At 43.2% G+C, this 22,361-nt stretch overlaps 1 protein-coding gene across 4 annotated transcripts in view; it reads right to left on the minus strand.

Annotated features, from left to right (window-relative positions):
• LOC112225193 (potassium voltage-gated channel subfamily H member 7-like) overlaps nt 1–22,361 on the minus strand; it is a 53,487-nt gene that overhangs the window by 27,201 nt on the left and 3,925 nt on the right. For 3 of the 4 annotated variants that reach the window (XM_042306918.1, XM_024388912.2, XM_042306919.1), the window contains exons 3-7: nt 15,104–15,259; nt 11,272–11,727; nt 11,037–11,057; nt 10,308–10,522; nt 5,607–6,032 (exon numbers count right to left, since the gene is read on the minus strand). In XM_042306918.1, coding sequence (XP_042162852.1) covers nt 5,607–6,032; nt 10,308–10,522; nt 11,037–11,057; nt 11,272–11,727; nt 15,104–15,259 — 1,274 coding nt within the window. The remainder of the gene's footprint in view (nt 1–5,606; nt 6,033–10,307; nt 10,523–11,036; nt 11,058–11,271; nt 11,728–15,103; nt 15,260–22,361) is intronic. The other variant, XM_024388911.2, reaches the window with a different exon arrangement.

Genomic DNA, 22,361 nt, shown 5'->3' on the forward strand with positions numbered 1-22,361 from the left:
GGTGCAGTTTCATCCAACACATACAGTACATGAAAACATCTGCTTCTTTAAATCAGGAAAAAAAAGTACATTTTGAAAGGAAAAAGTGAGACAAACCTTGGTAGCATAGAAGACAATGGGTTCTAAACTGAACATTGAACGATTTTGTATTAAATTAAGACATGCTGAAATTAAACAATGACTCTGCACCGGTTTTTATTTTGATTTGTTGTCAATATTCACTGACTGACTTTAAATATATATATATATATATATATATATATATATATATACACACATATACTTAACCTTTATATAAATAGGCAAGTCGGTTAAGAACAAATTATTATTTACAATGACGGCCTACCCCGGCCAATACCTAACCTAACAACGCTGGGCCAATTGTGCACCGCCCTATGAGACTCCCAATACTGGCCGGTTGTGATACAGCCTGGAATCCAACCAGGATCTGTAGTGACACTTCTAGCACTGAAATGCAGTGCCTTAGACCGCTGCACCACTCGGGAGCTGACTCGGTAGTAGAGGTGGAATAGGTGATTATGCTTTAGAAATTAATCGCAAGCTGTCTCTCTCTCGTGTTCTGGTGAACCCATAGAAATAAGACTAAATAGAACGGGCTTGGAACCTCTAACCCTAGAAATTTGACTGGTAAACTCATAGGTACACTCGCAATGGCTGTCTGGCATTGTCATGTAATAATTCCGATGGTAATGTAGAATGTTCATTCAAATTATGTTAAGTGATGTGGCTCATGCAATGGAATGCATTTTTTGTAATGTCATTTGAGTTGATTCAACCCATGTTAAAAAAACAAGGTTAAGACAATATAATAATTCCATGCGTAAGCGTTAGAAAATAACTAACTAGCAACGCTGGTCTCATGAATTGCAAAGGGTTAGGAGAAATTAGGACCTCGTTGTCTTAACATTGTAATCTTCAACCTAGGATTCAACAAATCACAGCACAGATTGATGGGTACACTTCCTGGTTTTACTTTCTGCTTTGCTCCAATGGGTAGACTCACATGGCCACCAATCCACCCATTATGCCATCATTGACTTGAATGGGAACGCCTGTTCTATTCATTCTTATTTCTATGGGTGTGCCAACAGAGCATGATAAAGCACTGAAAGGATATTCCCTCATTAACAAACAAGCAAACATGCCGGCCTGCCCAGGGCTGGATTAATGCAGGGGCTTACAGGGAAGCCCCTGGACCAAAGCCCACAGGAGCCCACTCTCAATGTTCAAAATACACCAGAAAGCATAATTTAGCCACAGAGAATCAATAGTTTCAAAAAACAACTGTGAATTAAGTTTTTATCACAATCACATACATGTAACTGCTAAAATAAAGGAAACACCAACATAAAGTGTTTTAATAGGGTGTTGGGGCACCACGAGCTGCCAGAACAGTTTCAATGCACCTTGGCATAGATTCTACAAGTGGACCTAAACCATGGCAGGAAAATAAACCCCCACACATTAACATATACTTTTTATACCTTGTTTACTTATTTATTTTATTTTGGCAGTTACCAGTATGCCTACCGTCAGTGAGATGGCAATTTGGGCAGAATGCCAGCCAAATATAGAACAGCTTGTTGCGTTGTGGCCATAGACATATCATCCATAGAAGGGTTTTGGAACTTCTTACCCTGGCATTTTGTTAAACTCATGGGTACACTACAGTAGCAATGGCTGCCATTCCTGACTTGAATGGGAACTGCTATCTGTGGACTATATTTCTATGGTTGGTTTCAGCTGTCAGTTTGCCTTTTAAAAATGTCTAAATACATACATTAACATTTTAGTAATTTAACAGACACTGTTATCTAGAGGGATTTGCTGGGACAATGTCAGATTATCACCTCGTCGATTCAGGAATTCGATCCAACGACCTTTTGGTTATTGGCCCAACACTCTTAACCTCTAGGCTACAATCACCAGAAAAAAAGTACAGTTTGTAAAGCAAATGCCTACTGCTGAAAAGAGAAGACTAATCTGTCTGTAGAACCAATAACAGAACAAAAGTCCTCAAAACAACTCCCAATTTTGAGCGAACAACAGCACTGTTTTTTAAAGTAGCTCATCTTGAGATAAGCTATTGCCACGAGGAGTGCAGCGACCATCACCGGTGAGTAGCCTATGGCTTCATCTTCATCATTGGGTGAGTCAGTGTGGCACTGAAAAGTTTATTTAGTAGTTTATGTATGTATATAAAGTGCATTCGGATACTTTTCAGACCCCTTGACCTTTTCCACATTTTGTTACGTTACAGCCTTATTCTAAAATGTATTAAATAGTTTTTTTCCCTACGCGCAATAGCCCATAATGACAAAGCAAAAACAGGTTAGCACATTTATAAAAAAAGAGACTGAAATATCACATTCACATAAGTATTCAAACCCTTTACTCAGTACTTTGTTGAAGCACTTTTGGCAGAAATGACAGCTTTGAGTCTTCTTGGGTATGACGCTACAAGCTTGGCACACCTGTATTTAGGGAGTTTCTCCATTCTTCTCTGCAGATCCTCCCAAGCTCTGTCAGGTTGGATGGGGAGCATCGCTGCACAGCTATTTTCAGGTCTCTCCAGAGATATTCGATTGGGTTCAAGTCTGGGCTCTAACTCAAGGACTTTCAGAGACTTGTCCCGAAGCCACTCCTGCGCTGTCTTGGCTGTGTGTTTAGGGTCGTTGTCCTGTCTGAGGTCCTGAGCTCTCTGGAGCAGGTTTTCATCAAGGATCTCTCTGTACTTGCATCCGTTCATCTTTCCCTCGATCCTGACTAGTCTCCCAGTCCCTGTCGCTGAAAAATATCCCCACAGCATGATGCTGTCACCACCATGCTTCACCGTAGGGATGGTGCCAGGTTTTCTCCAGATGTGACGCTTGGCATTCAGGCCATAAAGTTCAATCTTGGATTCATCAGACCAGAGAATTGTTTCTCATGGTCTGAGTCCTTTAGGCAAACTCCAAGCAGGCTGTTGTGCCTTTTACTAAGGAGTGGCTTCCGTCTGGCCACTCTACCATAAAGGCCTGATTGGTGGAGTACTGCAGTGATGGTTGTCCTTCTGGACGGTTCTCCCATCTCCACAGAGGAACTATGGAGATCTGTCAGTATGACCATCGGGTTCTTGGTCACCTTCCTGACCAAGGCCCTTCTCCCCGATTGCCATGTTTGGTTGGGCAGCCAGCTCCAGGAAGAGTCTTGGTGGTTCCAAACTTCTTCCATTTAAAAAGGAATGAGGCCACTGTGTTCTTGGGGACCTTCAATGGTGAAAACATTTTTGGTACCCCGCCCTCAGATCTGTGCCTCCAAATTTCTAAAAACCTGTTTTCACTTTGTCATTATGGGGTATTGCGTGTCGGAAAAGATTGATTGTATCCATTTTAGAATAAGGCTGTAACGTAACAAAATGTGGAAAAGGGGAAGGGGTCTGAATACTTTCCGATGCACTGTCTATATACTGAACAAAAATATAAGTGCAACATGTAAAGTGCTGGTCCTCTGTTTCATGAGCTGAAATAAAAGATTCCAGAAATGTTCCATACGCACAAATAGCTTAGTTCTCTCAAATGTTATGTACAAATTTGTTTGCATCCGTTAGTGAGCATTTCTCCTTTGCCAAGATAATCCATCCACCTGACAGATGTAGCATATCAAGAAGCTGATTAAACAGCATGATCATTACACAGGTGCATCTTGTGCTGGGGACAATAAAATGCCACTCTAAAATGTGCCGTTTTGTCTCACAACCACAGATGTCTGAAGTTTTGAGAGAGCATGCAATTGGCAAGTTCATTTCTCTACCATAAGCTGCCTGAAACGTCATTTTAGAGAATTTGGCAGTACATCCAACTGTCTTCACAACCGCAGACCACGTGTAATCATGCCAACCCAGGACCTTCACATCCGGCTTCTTCACCTGCAGTATCATCTGAGACCAGCCACTCGGACAGCTAATGAATCTGCGGGTTTGCACAACCGTAGAATTTCTGCACAAACGTTCAGAAACCGTCTCAAGGAAGCTCATCTGCTTGCTTGTTGTCCTTACCAGGGTCTTGACCTGACTGCAGTTCGCCGTCGTAACCGACTTCAGTGGGCAAATGCTCACCTTCGTTGGCCAGTGGCATGCTGAAGAAGTGTGCTCTTCACGGATGAATCCCGGTTTCAACTCTACCGGGCAGATGGCACACAGCATGTATGTGTGGGCGAGCGGCTTGCTGACGTCAACGTTGTGAACAGAGTTCCCCATGGTGGGGTTATGGGTTGGGCAGGCATAAGCTATGGACAATAAACACAAGTGCATTTTATCGATGGCAATTTGAATGCACAGAGATACCGTGACGAGATCCTGATGCCCATTGTCGTGCCATTCATCTGCCACCATCATCTCATGTTTCAGCATGATAATGCACGGCCCCATGTCGCAAGGATCTGTACACAATTCCTGGAAGCTGAAAATGTCCCAGTTCTTCCATGGCCTGCATACTCACAACACAATGTCACCCATTGAGCATGTTTGTGATGCTCTGGATCGATGTGTACGACAGCGTGTTCCAGTTCCCGCCAATATCCAGCCACTTCACACAGCCATTGAAAAGGACTGGGACAACATCCCACAGGCCACAATCAATAGCCTGATCAATCAATAGCCTGATCAATCAATAGCCTCATCAATCAATAGCCTGATCAATGCAAAGGAGATGCTGCATGAGGAAAATGGTGGTCACACCAGATACTGAGTGGTTTTCTGACTTTCTTTTGCTTTTCCACAGCCCTACCTTTATATATATTCATTCATTTATTTCCTCCTAATATTGTAAAATCTGTGTGTCCCTTCATTGGCCTGGGCTATTGTTTTAATTCAAGACCAGATCGTTTTTATTGATCTCAGTTTGTCAGTGTCAGAATAGCCACTCATTTCATTCATTTGTGTGGTATAAGAAAGTATTCTACTAATATATTCTGCCATGTAAATGAAATGCATTTATAAAAAGCCACCAAAAAAATCCCAACCCTCCGACAATTTTTTCCCCATGTCTAGAAATCCTAAAAACGCCTCTGCTCAACAGTAGCCTGTGCCACGTCGCAAAGGTTACGGCTTTACTATAAAGGGGCTTCATCTTCAACCGTAAATTTACCACGCAACTTTGTGCGCAGATTTGTTTACAGAAAATTAGGGTGTGTCGGGGGTGGTGGGGGGCACAAAAACCCAAAGCCCTGGGGCCTATGATTGCTTAATCCTGCCCTGTGGGCCTGCCTGCCAATGGGCCTTTCACATCTGTATGTCAGCTGTGCACACAGCACTGCTGGGCTCTGCTGGCTCGCTCCTCATTTAAATGCATCATTGAAGCCATTAATCCACGTAAATGGATTTTGAAACGACGGCCATTCAAAAAAAAACAACAACAACAACATGCAATTTAATACAGTAATCCTTTCAGGGCCGAGACAGAAAAATTCAGCCTTTAAGAAGTAGCCCACGGGCATAAGTCTGAGCTTAATAAATGGGAAAAGAGTGGAAGCACTGCTGAAGTGATATGCAATAAACCTCCCAGAGAGAAAAACACAGGGAAAGACATGCATTAGGGATGACTTACTTCATCTGATCCTGAACCGAAGATAAGCAGGTCAAAGGGGATCGCAGCCACCATGTCTATAAGGAACCAGCCTTTGAAATAGTGAATGGCGATCTTCCCTGGTTGGCTGACGACTTCCTCGTTTAGGTTCACATATGTGGTCCGGAAGTTGATAACGATGTCAACGATGAACATGATGTCCACCATGAAATCCACCACGTTCAGGGGATTGCAGGAGTATCCACACTCGCGCCTCATTTGCTCCTCGCGGTCATTGAGTAGGAAAGCAGCAGAGTAGGGTGTGAGGATGGCTGTATAGATGACCAGCAGCAGGATGAGCCAGTCCCACATAGCTTTGAAGGGACTGTAGTGGAGGATGGTGAATCTGTCCATGCGTGGAGTCTGGAGCTTGTATTCTGGAAGGACATCAGCACCCAGTGACAGTACCTGTAGTAGCAGAGAGGAGGGGACAGCAATCACCAAGAGCACTAATTTAAACAAATTCGGGCAAAAAGTTTTACTCTGTAGATTTGAGTGTCAAATATTTCTCTAAGTGGCAATATAATAATCTATCCGAGGCAGCTTTTAACTCCCTTATCTCAGTAGCTGGCTATTGCCGGAGCAATCGAGGTAATGTACCTGGCTCAAGGACTTGACAGCCGCTATGATTCAGCTGAGAGTAAGTGAGGCACAGTCCAACTCTATTAGGACAAGTCCTCTCCTCTCATTTGACAGACAGGATGATTGCCACCGTCTTGGGAAGGAATAATAGGATTCCCAATATCAAATGTGTTCCACAGAATCCCAAGTCTGGGTAACAGTCTTTTTAGCTAACATTCCACTCCTGTCTTTGGCAAATTACAAGGAGTGGATTGTAATTGCTGAACAGCGAAGGCAACCAGGCTACAGAATCACTGCCTTACCTTCTAACATTCCGGTAGTAAATTCACATATAGATTTTTTAGGGGTAGATCATTTTGAAAATGCAATTTCATTTAATGATAGAATTGAGGGAGGATAATCAGGTTACATATCATAGCAATAAATCTTTTGAAAATAGTAGCTTTTACAAAAGCTTTCGCAGTGCTCTGTTAATAACAATGGTAGAGATACAACAGACAGTGTCCATTGCTCAACAGCTTCTGGGTTAGCTTCTCTCCATGGTTGGACTCTGACTCTGGGGCTTATTTTGGCTATCTAAGCAATGTTGTAATCTAATTAAGCAATAATGCCCGAGAGGATGTGGTATATGGCCAATATACCACGGCTAAGGGCTGTTCTTAATCACGACGCAACGCAGAGTGCTTGGACACAGCCCTTAGCTGAGATATATTGGCCATATATCACAACCCACCGAAGTGCTTTATTTTTATTATAAACTGGTTACCAACATAATTAGAGCAGTAAAAATAAAGATTTTGTCATTCCCGTGGTATACTGTGATGACTGTTTGATAACGCTCTCCGTAGCCGATTTGAGCAAGACCTTTATACAGGTCAACATTCACAAAGCCGCGGGGCCAGATGGATTACCAGGACGTGTACTCAAAGCATGCGCAGACCAACTGTCTTCACCGACATTTTCAACTTCTCCCTGAATGAGTCTGTAATACCTACATGTTTCAAGCAGACCACCATAGTCCCTGTGCCCAAGGAAGCGAAGGTAACCTGCCTAAATGATTACCGCCCTGTAGCACTCACGTCGGTAGCTATATGATGTGCTTTGAAAGGCTGGTCATGGCTCACATCAACGGCATCCTCCCGGATACCCTAGACCCACTCCAATTCGCATACCTCCCCAACAGATCCACAGATGACACAATCTTAATTCCACTCCACACTGCCCTTTTCCCACCTGGACAAAAGGAACACCTATGTGAGAATGCTGTTCATTGACTACAACTCAGCGTTCAACACCATAGTTCACACGAAGCTCATCACTAAGCTAAGGACTCTGGGACTAAACACCTCCCTCTGCAACTGGATCCTGGACATCCTGACGGTCCGCCTCCAGGTGGTAAGGGTAGGCAACAACACATCGGCCACGCTGATCCTCAACACCGGGGCCCCTCAGGGGTGTGTACTTAGTCCACTCCTGTACTCCCTGTTCACCCACGACTGCGTGGCCAAACACGACTTCAACACAATCATTAAGTTTGCTGACGACACAACAGCGATAGGCCTGATCATCGACAATGATGAGACGGCCTACAGGGAGGAGGTGAGGGCCCTCGGAGTGTGGTGTCAGGAAAATAACCTCACACTCAACGTCAACAAAACTAAGGAGATGATTGTGGACTTCAGGAAACAGCAGAGGGAACACCCCCCTATCCACATTGATGGAACAGTAGTGGAGAGGGTAGTAAGTTTTAAGTTCCTCTGCGTACACATCACAGACAAACTGAATTGGTCCACCCACACAGACAGCATCATGAAGAAGGCGCAGCAGCGCCTCTTCAACCTCAGGAGGCTGAAGAAATTCGGCTTGTCACCAAAAGCACTCAAACTTGTACAGATGCACAATCGAGAGCATCCTGTCGGGCTGTATCACCGCCTGGTACGGCAACTGCTCCGCCCACAACCGTAAGGCTCTCCAGAGGGTAGTGAGGTCTGCACAACGCATCACCGGGGGCAAACTACCTGCCCTCCAGGACACCTACACCACCCGATATCACAGGCAGGCCTTAAAGATCATCAAGGACAACAACCACCCGAGCCACTGCCTCTTCACCCCGCTATCATCCAGAAGGTGAGGTCAGTACAGGTGCATCAAAGCTGGGACCGAGAGACTGAAAAACAGCTTCTATCTCAAGGCCATCAGACAGTTAAACAGCCACCACTAACATTGAGTGGCTGCTGCCAACACACTGACTCAACTCCAGCCACTTTAATAATGGGAATTGATGGGAAATGATGTAAAATATATCACTAGCCACTTTAAACAATGCTACCTAATATAATGTTTACATACCCTACATTATTCATCTCTTATGTATACGTATATACTGTACTCTATATCATCTACTGCATCTTTATGTAATACATGTATCACTAGCCACTTTAACTATGCCACTTTGTTTACAAACTCATCTCATATGTATATACTGTACTCAATACCATCTACTGTATCTTGCCTATGCCGCTCTGTACCATCACTCATTCATATATCATTATGTACATATTCTTTATCCCCTTACACATGTGTCTATAAGATAGTAGTTTTGGAATTGTTAGCTAGATTACTTGTTGGTTATTACTGCATTATCGGAACTAGAAGCACAAGCATTTCGCTACACTCGCATTAACATCTGCTAACCATGTGTATGTGACAAATACAATTTGATTTGATTTGATTTGATAGAGGGTAGTGCGTACGGCCCAGTACATCACTGGGGCCAAGCTTCCTGCCATCCAGGACCTATATAATAGGTGGTGTCAGAGGAAAGCCCATAAAATTGTCAGAGACTCCAGTCACCCAAATCATAGACTGTTTTCTCTGCTACCGCACGGCAAGCAATACCGGAGCGCCAAGTCTAGGACCAAAAGGCTCCTTAATAGCTTCTACCCCCAAGCCATAAGACTGCTGAACAATTAATCAAATGGCCACTGGACTATTACATTGACCTGCTGCTACTCGCTGTTCATTATCTATGCATAGTCCTTTCACCCCTACCTACATGTACAAATTACCTCAACCAATCTGTACCCCTGCACACTGACTCGGTACCCCACAATTTTTTACTTTAGTTTATTTGGTAAATATTTTCTTAACTCTTCTTGAACTGCACTGTTGGTTAAGTGCTTGTAAGTCAGCATTTCACTGTAAGGTTTACACTTGTTCTATTTGGCGCGTGTGACAAATAAAGTTTGATTTGATTTGATACGGTCTGATATACCATGGCTGTCAGCCAATCAGCATTCAGGGCTCAAACCACCCAGTTTATAATGTCCAGTTAGTATGTGGCTTTCCTCTCCTTTGGATCTTAATGAGCTCTGACAGGCTGCAAAGAGAGACCTTCTATCTGATGATAGTGCTGGAGAAATGATGAGGACAGAGGCCTTTGTTTTATGTTGCCTCAGTACATCTACAAGATGAATTATGGATTCTCCCATGCATCTCGACATCTACCGTATCTAATGTGAAAAACCCACCCACCGAATGGCCAATTCAAGGTAGTGCAACCCAGAGAATTCAGAGAGTTCAGTCGGATGATGGCTGTACTTATGAGTGAGAATGGCTCGTCTCTTCTATAGAATGTCATTGTCAGGAGGAGTGCTCTGTTTTCGCCTGTCAAAGAAGGTCTGGTTGTACGGGAAAGCTTGGTGCTCTACCCTACAGCCTGTGCTGACGGTTTGACACTGACGGTAATGAGAGGACAGTCACTATACAGCGCTTACTTGTTGAGGGAACAAGTAGGAGCGATTCTACTGCATACTGTATTAAACTGCTGGACTTGTTTTTCCACAGAGCAAATGTCACACCGGCTATTCATTGATGAGATTGTTTCTCCAATTCATTGCATTAGTACCAATGTCAAACAGTGTGGAAATATATGATTCAAAAGCAGCCATTTGTACAAACATAATGAATAATATAGGCAGCAATGTGTCTGGCATTCATTTGGTAAATGGCTTATTTTGTGGCTCGTACGCATAATGTAACATGAAAGTTGTACGGGAAAAAAAGAGTCAAATGTGCTTTCCAGACAGCCAATTGTCTCACCTGTGTGACTTTCTCAGTGACGTTGTGCGTTCTGTCCTTAACCTTGGGTGCTATGATAGTGTTTTCTGACGATGGGGGAGAGTGTGCCTTATTTTCGTTATTCCGCTCCGTGAAGTTGAGCGCAATCAGCGGGATCTTGTTGATGGTGCTGTACTTGTTGATGTTGGATTCAGAGGTGGAGCCCAGCAAACTGGACTTGAGATGATTGAACGGACCTGGAACGTAAAGACAACCCAAAGAAATTGACTGTAGAGAGGTGGTAATACAGTATAGCACAGCTCTAGTAAAGGACATTGAGTAGTACCTGGACAGAGGTCAAAACTGTAGCAGTGAGCCAAACATCACACATTTGATGATGGTTGGTGATCAGGGAAACTGATGGGAAGCAGACAGAGCATAGTGACCACTGATCCCCCCGACCCCAGAAAGCAAAATAGCTTTCTTTCATGCAGGTGTTGGGTTGGGTGGGGATGGCAATATTAGCAATCAGTGGAGGCAGCAGGCTTTCATTCAGGAGGTGTTGATCAATCATTCAAAGACATTTAAAAAAGCTGACATGACAAAAAACACTCAACTGTCTAAGTCACAACACATTCTCAAGTGCAGCGCTTCGTTGAGGGTAGAATTTCAGGGAGAAATCATCATCACTCGTGGTCAATTGGCTTGATTAGGACACATGCTTCAAACAGTCCAATGCAAAACAAGCATGGTCAGTGAACACATCGTTACCTCTGATATAGCGACCATTGTCTAAAAGCAGCATCAAAGTGGCGAGAGGAAGAGAGAAGATAGAAATAGTACTGTGGATGCAGATATTGTTGGCATGGATCCGTAATAGTATGCTGTAATACACAATTCCTGAGCAAGGAGTACTCACAAGACACAAAGATGACAATAGCTCTGTCCCCATTCGAAATCTATGGACCACAAAGCTTTCGCTAGACATTTCATCGTCCTACTTTACCTTCACTCGCGTGTCGGTCCCTGAACATGCTCTTGGAGTTGCTGAAGCCTTCTATGTCGTGGACGGAGGACGCTCGCCTCATGCTGCTCCCGCTGATGCTGCCTCTGGAGATGGTGTGTGCGAGGCAGGTGGTGGACTGGTGCGCCTCCGTCTGGTACAGCCTGTCCCACGGGTGCTGCTTGGGAGAGGAGTGGTCCAGGGGTCCGGGTCCATGCACACTGGCCTGGGAGGAGTGGTGGCTGGAGCTGATGAGGGCCCGTGTGTCGTTGGCATCGGTGGGGCTGCAGTTGTCCTCGGTCGGGGGCAACTGGAAGTTGGTCAGAGCAACAGAGTCCTCGTTCTGTTTGGGGGAGGGGGAGTCCACCACGACGGCATCTGGGTCCTCTTGTGGAAGAGACTGTTTGTTGGAGACCAGGCTCAAGGCAGCCTGGCGGAATCGGAAGAATCGTCCCTTTCCTAAACAGAAAATGTTGGACGTGTTTATTCCTGCACCAAACAATCAAATGATTAAATGATGAGAAAGTATGATTTTGACTGTATAACATAACATGTCAAAGATCTAAAGCATAAGCAATAGCAACGATTATTTCGTCAATTCAGTCACATTTTCAATGAATGCCAATCTCATTACTGTTCTTTGAGCTGGAAGGTGCACTTTCATTTCTCTGATTGTGTGGAATTCTATAATTGGATTACCTTATGTGTTCATGATCAAACAGAGGAAGCAGAAAGCCGGAGAATCAACCTCTAATCCAATGGCATTCAATGGTACGTGACTGGATAACCTTGATCGTCCCTTTACCCATAGTGCATAGCGTGTATACTGCTGTAATGCCTGTCATAGTGTTCTTTCTTATTTGAGGATTAATGAATTAAAAGTGTGGACACTATGTATTGGCATACACCGCAGGGTATCACAATGTATCATACCGCGTTCAAGGTCATAAGTGAAAACACTTAGCGGAAAGTTAATCTCCTTCCTTAATTTAACAGAGATGGTATGTCCAGTATCTCATGTGTGCCTCATGTGTGTCCACTGTGCAGTAACGTCTTCAGAGTGACACACAGGCACATATAAACCAGTGAGGGAACTGTAATTTGGGTTCATTAACAATAGAAGTGGTGAAAGTGAGCCCCAGGCTCACTCATAAATATGAGGCAGCCATCGTTCAGCACCCTCCTTGCATCGTGTCACTGCCATCTGTTTCCATTCCCCAACCACACGTACTTATGTTACAACCCTAATACACAATAAAGCCATCACTCTCAACGGGGCCCCTGGACAGGCCTCTGAAATAGCCCCCAATTGCAGGAAGTCTGCAATTTAGACCTGTTTTTTTTTTAATGGACATAGGAATACCTGCCTCAGCATCTCTACTGTAGGTGTCTTTGATTTACACTCATATGAGATGCCAGAGGAATGTAGAGGGGCTGCATATTTCAGGGGAACTTCGAATTCCAGTAGTATAGAGTTAGGGTTGCAAAGTTCTGGTAGCTTTTCCAAAATTCTCAGGTCTTCAGGAAATCCCAGATGGAAGATTTCCGGAATCAGAAGGAAATTAGAAGGAAATCCGGAAACTACAACCAGGATATTGGGGGAAAAATGTGCGAAAGTAACCGGAATTTGGCAAGCCTACATAGTAGCCTACTGGATTCATTACTGCTTTTCTCCTCTCACTTATTTCATCTGTATATAAATGACATCGATCTGTAAACCCAGCATCACCAGACATGGCCTCCTTCACCAGCTGACACACGCTTTGTTTTCATCCCCCTGCAATGGCTTGGTATGAATGCAGGTAGAAGCTGTTGATTTATGAATGGTAGGGCAGAGAGCACTTGATCCTCACGGAGCCTTCTGAATTAATAATGACTGTTTTAGTGTTTTACTCCTGCTTATGTCAAAATGTACTTATGTAGAACACAGTTCCTGTGTGTTTTGTAGAAATGTCAAAGGAACAGGATATAGAAGCAATACAGAAGCAAGAAGACAGGGAATTCAATTTAGAATATGCTTTCTCGTTTCAGCCCCACTACTGTAGAGTATTTATTTCCATTGGGAAGAAAGAGAGAGCATGTGGAGGTCTTTCTCTTTTATACCGTTAAGCCTTCTAGGCGTCATTTACTCTAAACACATTCATTTTCTATTCCATACAGCAGCTATTAATCCGTCGCAATAACTCAGTATGAAATTAGAATGAAATGGTTCAGAGAGGCAGAACAGCTATTGGTTGCACCCAGTGAATTTAGCTGACAATGAAGTCCTGAATTCAAAAAATGTATTGTAGTTTATGTGAATCTATACCGCCGTCATTTCCCTATAAATAGCACGGAGGAAAGATTCATTTTCATACGGTCCAATGCATCTCTTTTCTCTGTAATTTTGTACTTCTATTTTTGCTGAGAAGGGGGTTCTGTGTGCAGACTGTGAAGAAGGGATTATTCTTGCCTTCGCTCATACTATTGTGCTAGTTGCTATGATACCTGGAGACAGTATGCACGGGTTCATAATTAGTCCCCCATTGCCCCCAAAATCACTTTGCAAGGGAAGCATATTTGTATGAGGCCAATAACAGCAAGCCGATGCCTGTCGGTGAGGAAGCTACTGATCGATCCCCCAACATGCTTATCTTTTCCTTTTTTCTGTGGCGTTTGATCCCCTCAGTAAAGACCCTTTAGTATGAAAATCAAGCAATCCGCTCTGATCAGTGGTGCTATGAACACACACACACAAAGATAATGCACACACAGATGACACACACAACACACACACGACACACACACGACACACACAGAGGACACGTGCACCCCCCCACCGCCTTGGGTGCAGTGCAGTGTTCAGGATTCCTACTCAACCGTGCGGATGGCTCTGCCTTGCTCAGTGAGAGGAGATGCTCGGCACCTCCAGAATCAGGAGCAAGCAGAGATGTCTTGTTGACATTTACACCCTCTGACACACAGCAGTGGAGGAGATGGTAAAGAGACACAGCCCCCAGTTCAAATACCACTGCTTTGTTCCCTATCTAAAAATAAGCACAGACGAAGCAAAATAAAGAGATGGCAAAATTCCACAATGACAGAGTCCAAATAAATAGTGAAATAAAAATCTATTCAGTTTACTTGTGAAGAGAAACACAATCTAGTGTGCTGTCCTCCAGATGATAAAATAACTGTCCCGTAAACATCACTTTTAAAAGTTCATATTCTGTTAACTCATACCCAAATAATGGAAATGCCTCATCCTATATTCATACTCGCAGCCAAAGCATAAATTGGTGAAAAAAACACTTAAAAACCCCACCTCAAACTTGTCAAACAAATCTGGAAACATTGGACATTTACTTTAAGCTACATTTGTTCCAGGAACCTGGGTTGAATTTGCCTAATTAGCCTCTAGATGAGGATGAGCATGAATAATTGCAATTAGTAGCATTGTAGCATTGCAGCATTGTAGCATTGTAGCATTGCAATTAGTAGCATTGCAATTAGTAGTATCCATATGTGTAATTGCCCTTCGATAGAAGAGGAGTGTGTCTTTGGGAACTGGAAGGAAGGCACTTCTATTAGTGGACTGCAAAGTCAGTTAGGACTCCCTATGTGATGAGCTCCCCCTGATCTAGCTGCGGTCTTACATCATTACATAGGTAGTCTCCTAAATGACACCCTATTCCCTATATAGTGCACTACTTTTGACCAGGGTCGAAAGTAGTGCATTTTATAGGAAATAGGGTTCAATTTTGGGAGAAACATGACATTTCATTACAAAAAAAGGGTAATACTGCATATCCACATTACCAGTAGACATACACAGGGCAGGAATCCGGATACTCACTGGAGTCAGTTCTTTCCGGGGATGAGTGATTCAGCTTCTCTGTCGAGTCGCTGCTTCCTTCCTCAAGTACGTAATCAAAGTTTAGAATGAACAACATCACTACGCCTTCCTCGTTCTTCACCGGGATTATGTGAGTGTAGCACTGGAAGTCCGTCCCTGTAAGAAATAATAAACCTGTCATGTCTAAAAGCTAATGCTCCTCATCTTCTCCTTCCACAGTTGAGCTCCACAACAGTATAACTTCTAATCCATTCTAAGATGGATGCCTGCTACTCTACCTGAGAACGCTCCAATTTAATAATAATAATATAGTGTTGCAACCCATGGAATCCTCTGCTCTCTGAGCAGAGAGGAAATTCATGTCCTGCAAAAAAAGAATTTCAACCCCTAGATGGCAATACTTAGAGAGATGATTATTATTCCAAATATTATTTTTCCTGTAGCAATATTGATATCGTAATGCCATGATGCTAGCACCTCTCTTAGTGCTAAGTGTTCATCATGAATTCCCTAGATTTATGATAGTAAGGCAGTTTGCTGATTCGACATGGACACAGACTGGTCAAGAGGGCACCTTATAAGTAGTGTGCTTTATCCTGGACTCAGCACACAGGCCAGAGCTTGACATTGCACATACAATGTGCCCAAATGGCACCATATACCCTTTATAGTGCACTACTTTTGACTAGGATTCATTGGGCTCTGGTCAAAAGCAGTGCACTACTGTATACAGCGAAAAAGGGTATAATTTACAATAGACACATAGGAGGACAGGACTACGCTTGGAACAGAGTCAACTCCCAGGGTTTCTACTGGGTCATGCCAGACCCACTACCGCTGAGCTGCCTCCTCAAGAGGAGGAAAAATCCACTATCGAGATCTTGGCTGCGTTCCCCGGTCAAAAGTAGCGCACTAGGGAATAGGCCGCCATTTGAGACAAAAAGTCTCTTTCTTGTGCCCATAAGATGGCAAATATCTGGAATGCACTGACTGGATTATAGAAGGATCAGTACCTTGGGATGAATTTCTCCAGGCAGAATGGGGCAAGAAAAAGAACCCGACCTCCACCCAGTGAACATGTGTTCTACGGAAACGGAGGCATTTAGGCTGCAACATAGTATATGCAAAACATGGAATGCAACATTTCATCAAAGCTTAATCATCTCATCAGCAAATCAGTATTATGTTCGGTAATAGTATTACTAAATATGTTTTACTTGAATTATCGCGCAAACCCCTAAAAACCATTAGAATATCCACACCAGAACTTAATAGGGTCAAGAGAGTTTTAACAGATTGCAAAATGACTTCAGCACTGCTGGAGACACTACATCAAAACAACAACAATCTGTCAGCCTGAATGCTTGTCATGCTATAGCTGAGCCATGCTGTAATAATATAGGAAGAAAAACTTGACAACGCCATCAGCACCTTTTTAAGTGAGATTGACTGTTCTCTTCCAGTTACCTCAACTCGGCTGAAGTCTGTGTCAATTAGTTATAACACATATGCTAAAGCTGCACTACTATCTAATTACCAACAAAAATGGTGATACAGGAAAAATGGGTTTTGGTTCCTTAGGGTCTTCCAATCTATTTAGAGCCGGTGCAATATGTTAGGCCAGCTTCCCCGAGGCCTCGGTAGGGCATCAATGTCAGGAAAATTGTGTTGCTCGCTTATTTCAAAGGATACCAAACAAGCTTCTCAGAAAGCATCGTAAACAGAAATACATACTGAAAAACACGTAGAAACTATATATGTTTGTGCGGCTATATCATTTGAATAGGAGGCATTCCTTCAAAAAGAAAGGAGGGCCAAGGCACTCTTCATAGAATTCATTAAAAGGCCTTTATTTGTATGGCATGTTCAATGGAAACAAAGATTAAAAACGCTGGCGTGTTTCGGCTGCAGGGCCTTCGTCAGGGAGTACAAAGACATGATAATGCAAAGTCCTCTTTTTGAACAGCTTTTTCTAAATCAACCCTGATTTGAAGAGGGAGTGGTTGCAGAATTCATTGGACAACACCTAGTAAGCAATACTCTACACATTAAAAAGTGAAATACTGTAGATACTGCATGTTATCAAAATGCAAATCAAGGTTAGACCCATCAGAACCCCTAGGCACCTTGAATATGACTGGGCAAGGTGGTAAGAATAGGAGAGACATCTTTTTTTATAGTACACTAGATCACAGCAAACATGGACCACCGCAGTCCTTATTGCAAACAAAATCATTTCATAAGCGCACATTGTCGTCAGCAAATGGAGGGCCAGGAGGCTGAGGGTGGTCTCCTGTTGCCTATACATGGTTTAAAAATTAATATAGCCTTGGTACTGATGATGCCGATTTATCTGGTGGCTAAATCTGTCATTAGATCAACTGATGATTTTCCAGCCCTAATCTCTTAGTGCAGCCTCCATAACCCTATATCTCCATAACCCTATATCTCCCACTGCATTATAATGCCATCAGCATTATCATTGAATTGTAAAAAGCGGGTTCAGACTAATTCAGAGTCATGCAGAGTAGAAGCACCAATGCCAGAGAGAAATAAATCCTCTCATCAGTGGGACTCCATTTCTCCCAGAGTCTCAATGCCCTCGTAAAACAAGCCGCACATCTGCTGCCCTTCTAGGAAGAGCACCCGATGTGCAGTAATAAGCAATACGCAAAGAAGATCAAAAGATGCCCATCCGCCCCTATGCAAATGTGTCTCTCACCGTCTACCAGCCAGGCCAGCAGAGGACACGTTACCAGTGTTCACAGTAATCTCCTCAGAGCTGGATCTCACATCCACACTGCCAGTCACATTCATCGGCAGTAGGCTGTCTGTCTGATTAAACATAACAATCCTCTGTTGGACTGCATTTACATGTCCGGATTTAATAGGAGCCCGCATGGCATGGCCATTCTTCACAACAATATTTTATGTCCAAAACTGTGAAAAACATTTACATTTCTATTGGATTTGTATTTTGTACATTTAGCAGACACTCCTTATCCAGAGCGACTTAAAAGTCAGTGCATTCAACTTACAGTAGCTCGGTAAGGCAACCACGTAACCACAATTCTTGTAATTGTGGTGAACTGGTGATAAGGGAAGTGCCTTCATCTGGTATGGGTTTATAATGTCCGTTGTATGAAACTCCTCACTCATCTCCTCTGCTATCAATACTGCTCATTGTCATTGCTTTTAATCATTAATCATTCATCGATTTTAGTTAACTGCATTTAGGTTCCCCCCCCACAATTACATGACGGAAATGACCCCTATTCATCTCCTTGGACATTTATCTCAGCAATAAATGATTCAGTGCATACACGGATCTTGTGTCTGTTAGTTGGCATACATTAATGTTTCACACTGCGTCACGTTTTAGATCTGTGGAAACTAGCTACTGTGTGAGGAGAGTAAAGAAAATGCGGCAAGGAAGAGGAGACCCAGAATGATTCTGTGGCAGCATATTTGGGAATTGATTTAAGTTACCAGATGGGAAAAACAATACCCCGCTAAAAGGCTGAGCTATTTGGGTGCCTCCTCACCCTGTCTCCTGCTGAAAGTCACCTACGCAGGTGTATTATAGCCAACATCCTCTTTTTCTTTTTTTTTAACCTCCACCGGGGTGATGAATGTAAGAATCCGAATCATCATGTTAGATACTTCTGATGACATATCCGGCCTAGTCATGTGATCTCAAGATTATTCTGTCACAATACAAGATGGTTTAACGTTATAATATGATGTTAACATACACACAAATGCACACACACACACACACATGCTTACTCTAGAAATAAGGTACAAGCAAATAGAACTCGGGAGTGAAACAGGCCAATCATTTCCTAGTCCTGGTTTCATGTGGTCAGGGGACTATTCACACCTTTCATTGTCATTAGGAAGGATTGTTATGGCAGACAGACTCTGGTGTGTTGATTGAATGGAGAATTCCCCAGTTCATTCCCTCTGCCAGTACACGGATCACATCAGACCACGTGCATGATTGTGGAAAGCGGCCAGGATAAACAGTGTTGCGTACACTATGTGCACCTCTCAGGTTGGTGGTAAATCACACTGAGAAGCACTGGGAAATGTGCAATAAGAGCATTTAGTGGTGCATTTGACCTATGGTTCAAGACGTGTTATTCAGTGCTATACATATCCTAAACAATTGCGTTATTAGTTGCGTACCGGGTTGTTTTCACTAGGTACCAAATGGCAAACAACGGACTGAAACAAGGAGGGACTAACTGAACTTGTCCAACACGAAATATAGTGTGCACTAATGAATGCGACCCAGTTACCACCTCCTCCCTGTGTGAGTTGGTAATCATTTGCAGGCAGGTTGGGATAATTGAAAGTGGCAGGTTCAGGAGAATACAAAGGTCTAATAGTGTACATTAGTGTCTCTCCTAGTGATTGGATGTCTATCATTAATTTCAGTAGATGGGTTCAAGTTTCCCTTCAAGTGTCAATCTAGCAGCCCCTTCAGTCCCTAAGGAGCTGCCTCAGCCCCGAAGCATGATCACTGTCTTCAGACTGGCAGAAGGTCAAATGAGATTTCCAGCGCTTTTACCATTTGGTCCCATTGAATGTCAGATTCCAGGCCACAGAGAAATGCAGATCATACTGATATTGTGGCCTTTAAGGATAATACACCTGTCATGGAAAAAGCTTTTATCAAGCTGACTATGAATGCATAAGCTCAGCGGGCAAAGCAATTGTGTGATTCCTAAGATGCACAGATATGAGGCTTCGGAAAATAATGTGGTAACTGAAAGATTTGATAGTCTTAGAATTTCATTTTTTTTCTCCCAAAAGTCTGCAGAGACATAACTGATAAGGGAAATGGATTCTTAATTAACTATATATTCAATGTGTTGACAATAGTGAAGTCTAAATTGTAGACTGTAGAAATTGTATATCTGAATTCGTGTAACTTTGCATACTATACACATGATGACCGTACATCACCGTGGCATTGCAAACTATAATTTTCCTTTCAATGCTTTTCAAGTATGGATAAAAATAGATGTCATTCCTTACCAATGACTGCACAAGGTCAATGTCTTGCCAGTCCCGTAGTAGTATTGGGCCCGTGTGAATACATAGATACAAGTGCTGTATGGATATCAGTTCCCATTTCAAGATGATGGAAATTCCATTCGATTCTATTTCCACCATCAATAATTGAAAAGATGGCTGCACATCGAGCCATTATTGATTGCTAAAGGTCTACAGCTGTGTTGATCTCTTCGTCTTGGAAATACTTCTCTGTACGGAAGCACTCTGGCGAGAAAGAGAATTCTAAAGGTACTTTTTAGAAGGGCGGGGCCCTAGGACAGTTAGTTACGAGCAGTACTTCCCACCCCTTAAACACAGGGCCTTAAGCACTCACCCATACTGTTTCGGATCTTTATGGGCACGTCGCATTAGTCTAAACTAAATTGATCTAGGCACACGTTATTTTGTTCAGCAGACGCGTCATAAGGTTAAATGCTAGTGCAACGAGGGGAGAAACATTCCCATATTAAAAAAACATTTAACACAGATCTTCATTTTTTGGGGTTCGCTATGAATCCCAACACGTAGAGAGAGAAAAACAGCAGTTCCAGACGGAGCAGGCGATACATGAGTCATGACACTCTCCGTGGTTATCGTGCTAATACAATGTGACGTGGTTGTTGCAGGGCTGTGTTGCGGAGGCCATACACAACCGCACAAGGGGCACAGCCAAACGAGAGGGGAATGTGTAAGGGGAGGGAAGGCATACTAACCCTTTGTTTGGAGTCTGTTGGCCATGTGGCCATATCTCGCCTCCGTTGAGACTGCCCTAAGCTAGTCATCATGGCCTACTTTCATCTTTAATCAGTGTCCTCTAAGTCATCAAGATGAACACCAATTTCAAGTGCATCTTACTGTATGTGTTTTGCTAGCTAGCCAGCTAGCTGATATTTGTCATCCAATGGGCTGAAATAGCTAATTGCTGGCAAAAGCTAATTGGAAGTAAAACAGATGGTTTGGTGGCCGTTGGATTGGATTCAAGAGGGTCCCCCATGAAATGGAGATATGAATTCATATGTGGATATGTAGGGCGACTGGCCAAGGCGTGTGTTTGTGATGTTCAATACTCCATCTGCTACCTACTGTACTCTGTGTTAATTAGCTTTTTGTCAGATGATAATTACAGAGAGCCTGTCTAGAACAGCATTTATATCAGGCCCATTTTATCGAAGACTTCTGCGAAATCTACTAATCTAATTCAAACCTGATATGTTTTAATTCAATCCAATCTTTATTCTGATAGAATGGGTTCTTTCTAATAAACGTCTGACCTTGGCAAACACTAAATGTGCTTTGCAACATACTGGGAGTAACCAAAGAGGCTAAGATCAATAAAAAAATGCATGCACCTCTTTTTGAGCGCAGCCATCCAGGTCTCCCGAAGCAGCCAACTGTGAGTGCCCTGTGTCCCCCCCTGTCGCCCCCACCCTCCAGCTCCTCAAAGGGGAGTCACCTTTGAAACCCTGCACCCACGCATACCTCAGCAGCATGGCTAGCTATGCTGGGACTGTTATGTATTTAACTTCAGCGTGCTGCTCAGTGTCAGCTTCCCTTTGTACTCACTCATTCAGTTCCAAGGTACTATTACACCCCTCGGAATAGGGCCGTTTTTACAAAGCCCAGCAAAGGAAGGTATTTATCTCGTTGATTATGAATCTTCTTTGAGGGGGAAGGCGTTGTGATTTCAGATTTATCTCCTTTCACAACTATTTACTGTTCAACACCGAGATGAACGATAATGTGCCTGTGGCGACGGTTTTGGATGTGTATCTCACTGTGGTCTTGATTGTCCTTTTCGAAGCATACGCATGAACAGCTTCACTTTTCAGCTTTTTGCAGGGCAAAGAGCTAGCGATGTGTTGCTGATGATGTCGTCACCGGGCATTTCAAGACCCCCCCTCCACAATGGGAACATGACACAGTATGAAAACCAAATTAGAGATGCTTATATTAAGAATGACTATTCCCATCTGCAGTTTTATACTAACATGTCTGCATGACTATGATTCATTTGATAGTATCGCACTCCTGTAGACTGAGAGTGAGCAAGCAAGAGGGAGCACCTGAGGTCTAACACCATCGAGTTGTGAGTCATGATTTAATATTGGCCAGACACACTTCCCCTATTTCCTGTGCCGTGACACTATCGCCTATCCATCCTTATGCTCAACTATTCCTCTATGTTGTCAACACT

The sequence above is a fragment of the Oncorhynchus tshawytscha genome, linkage group LG26 (genome assembly GCF_018296145.1).
Source record: "Oncorhynchus tshawytscha isolate Ot180627B linkage group LG26, Otsh_v2.0, whole genome shotgun sequence".
Lineage (NCBI taxonomy): Eukaryota > Metazoa > Chordata > Actinopteri > Salmoniformes > Salmonidae > Oncorhynchus > Oncorhynchus tshawytscha.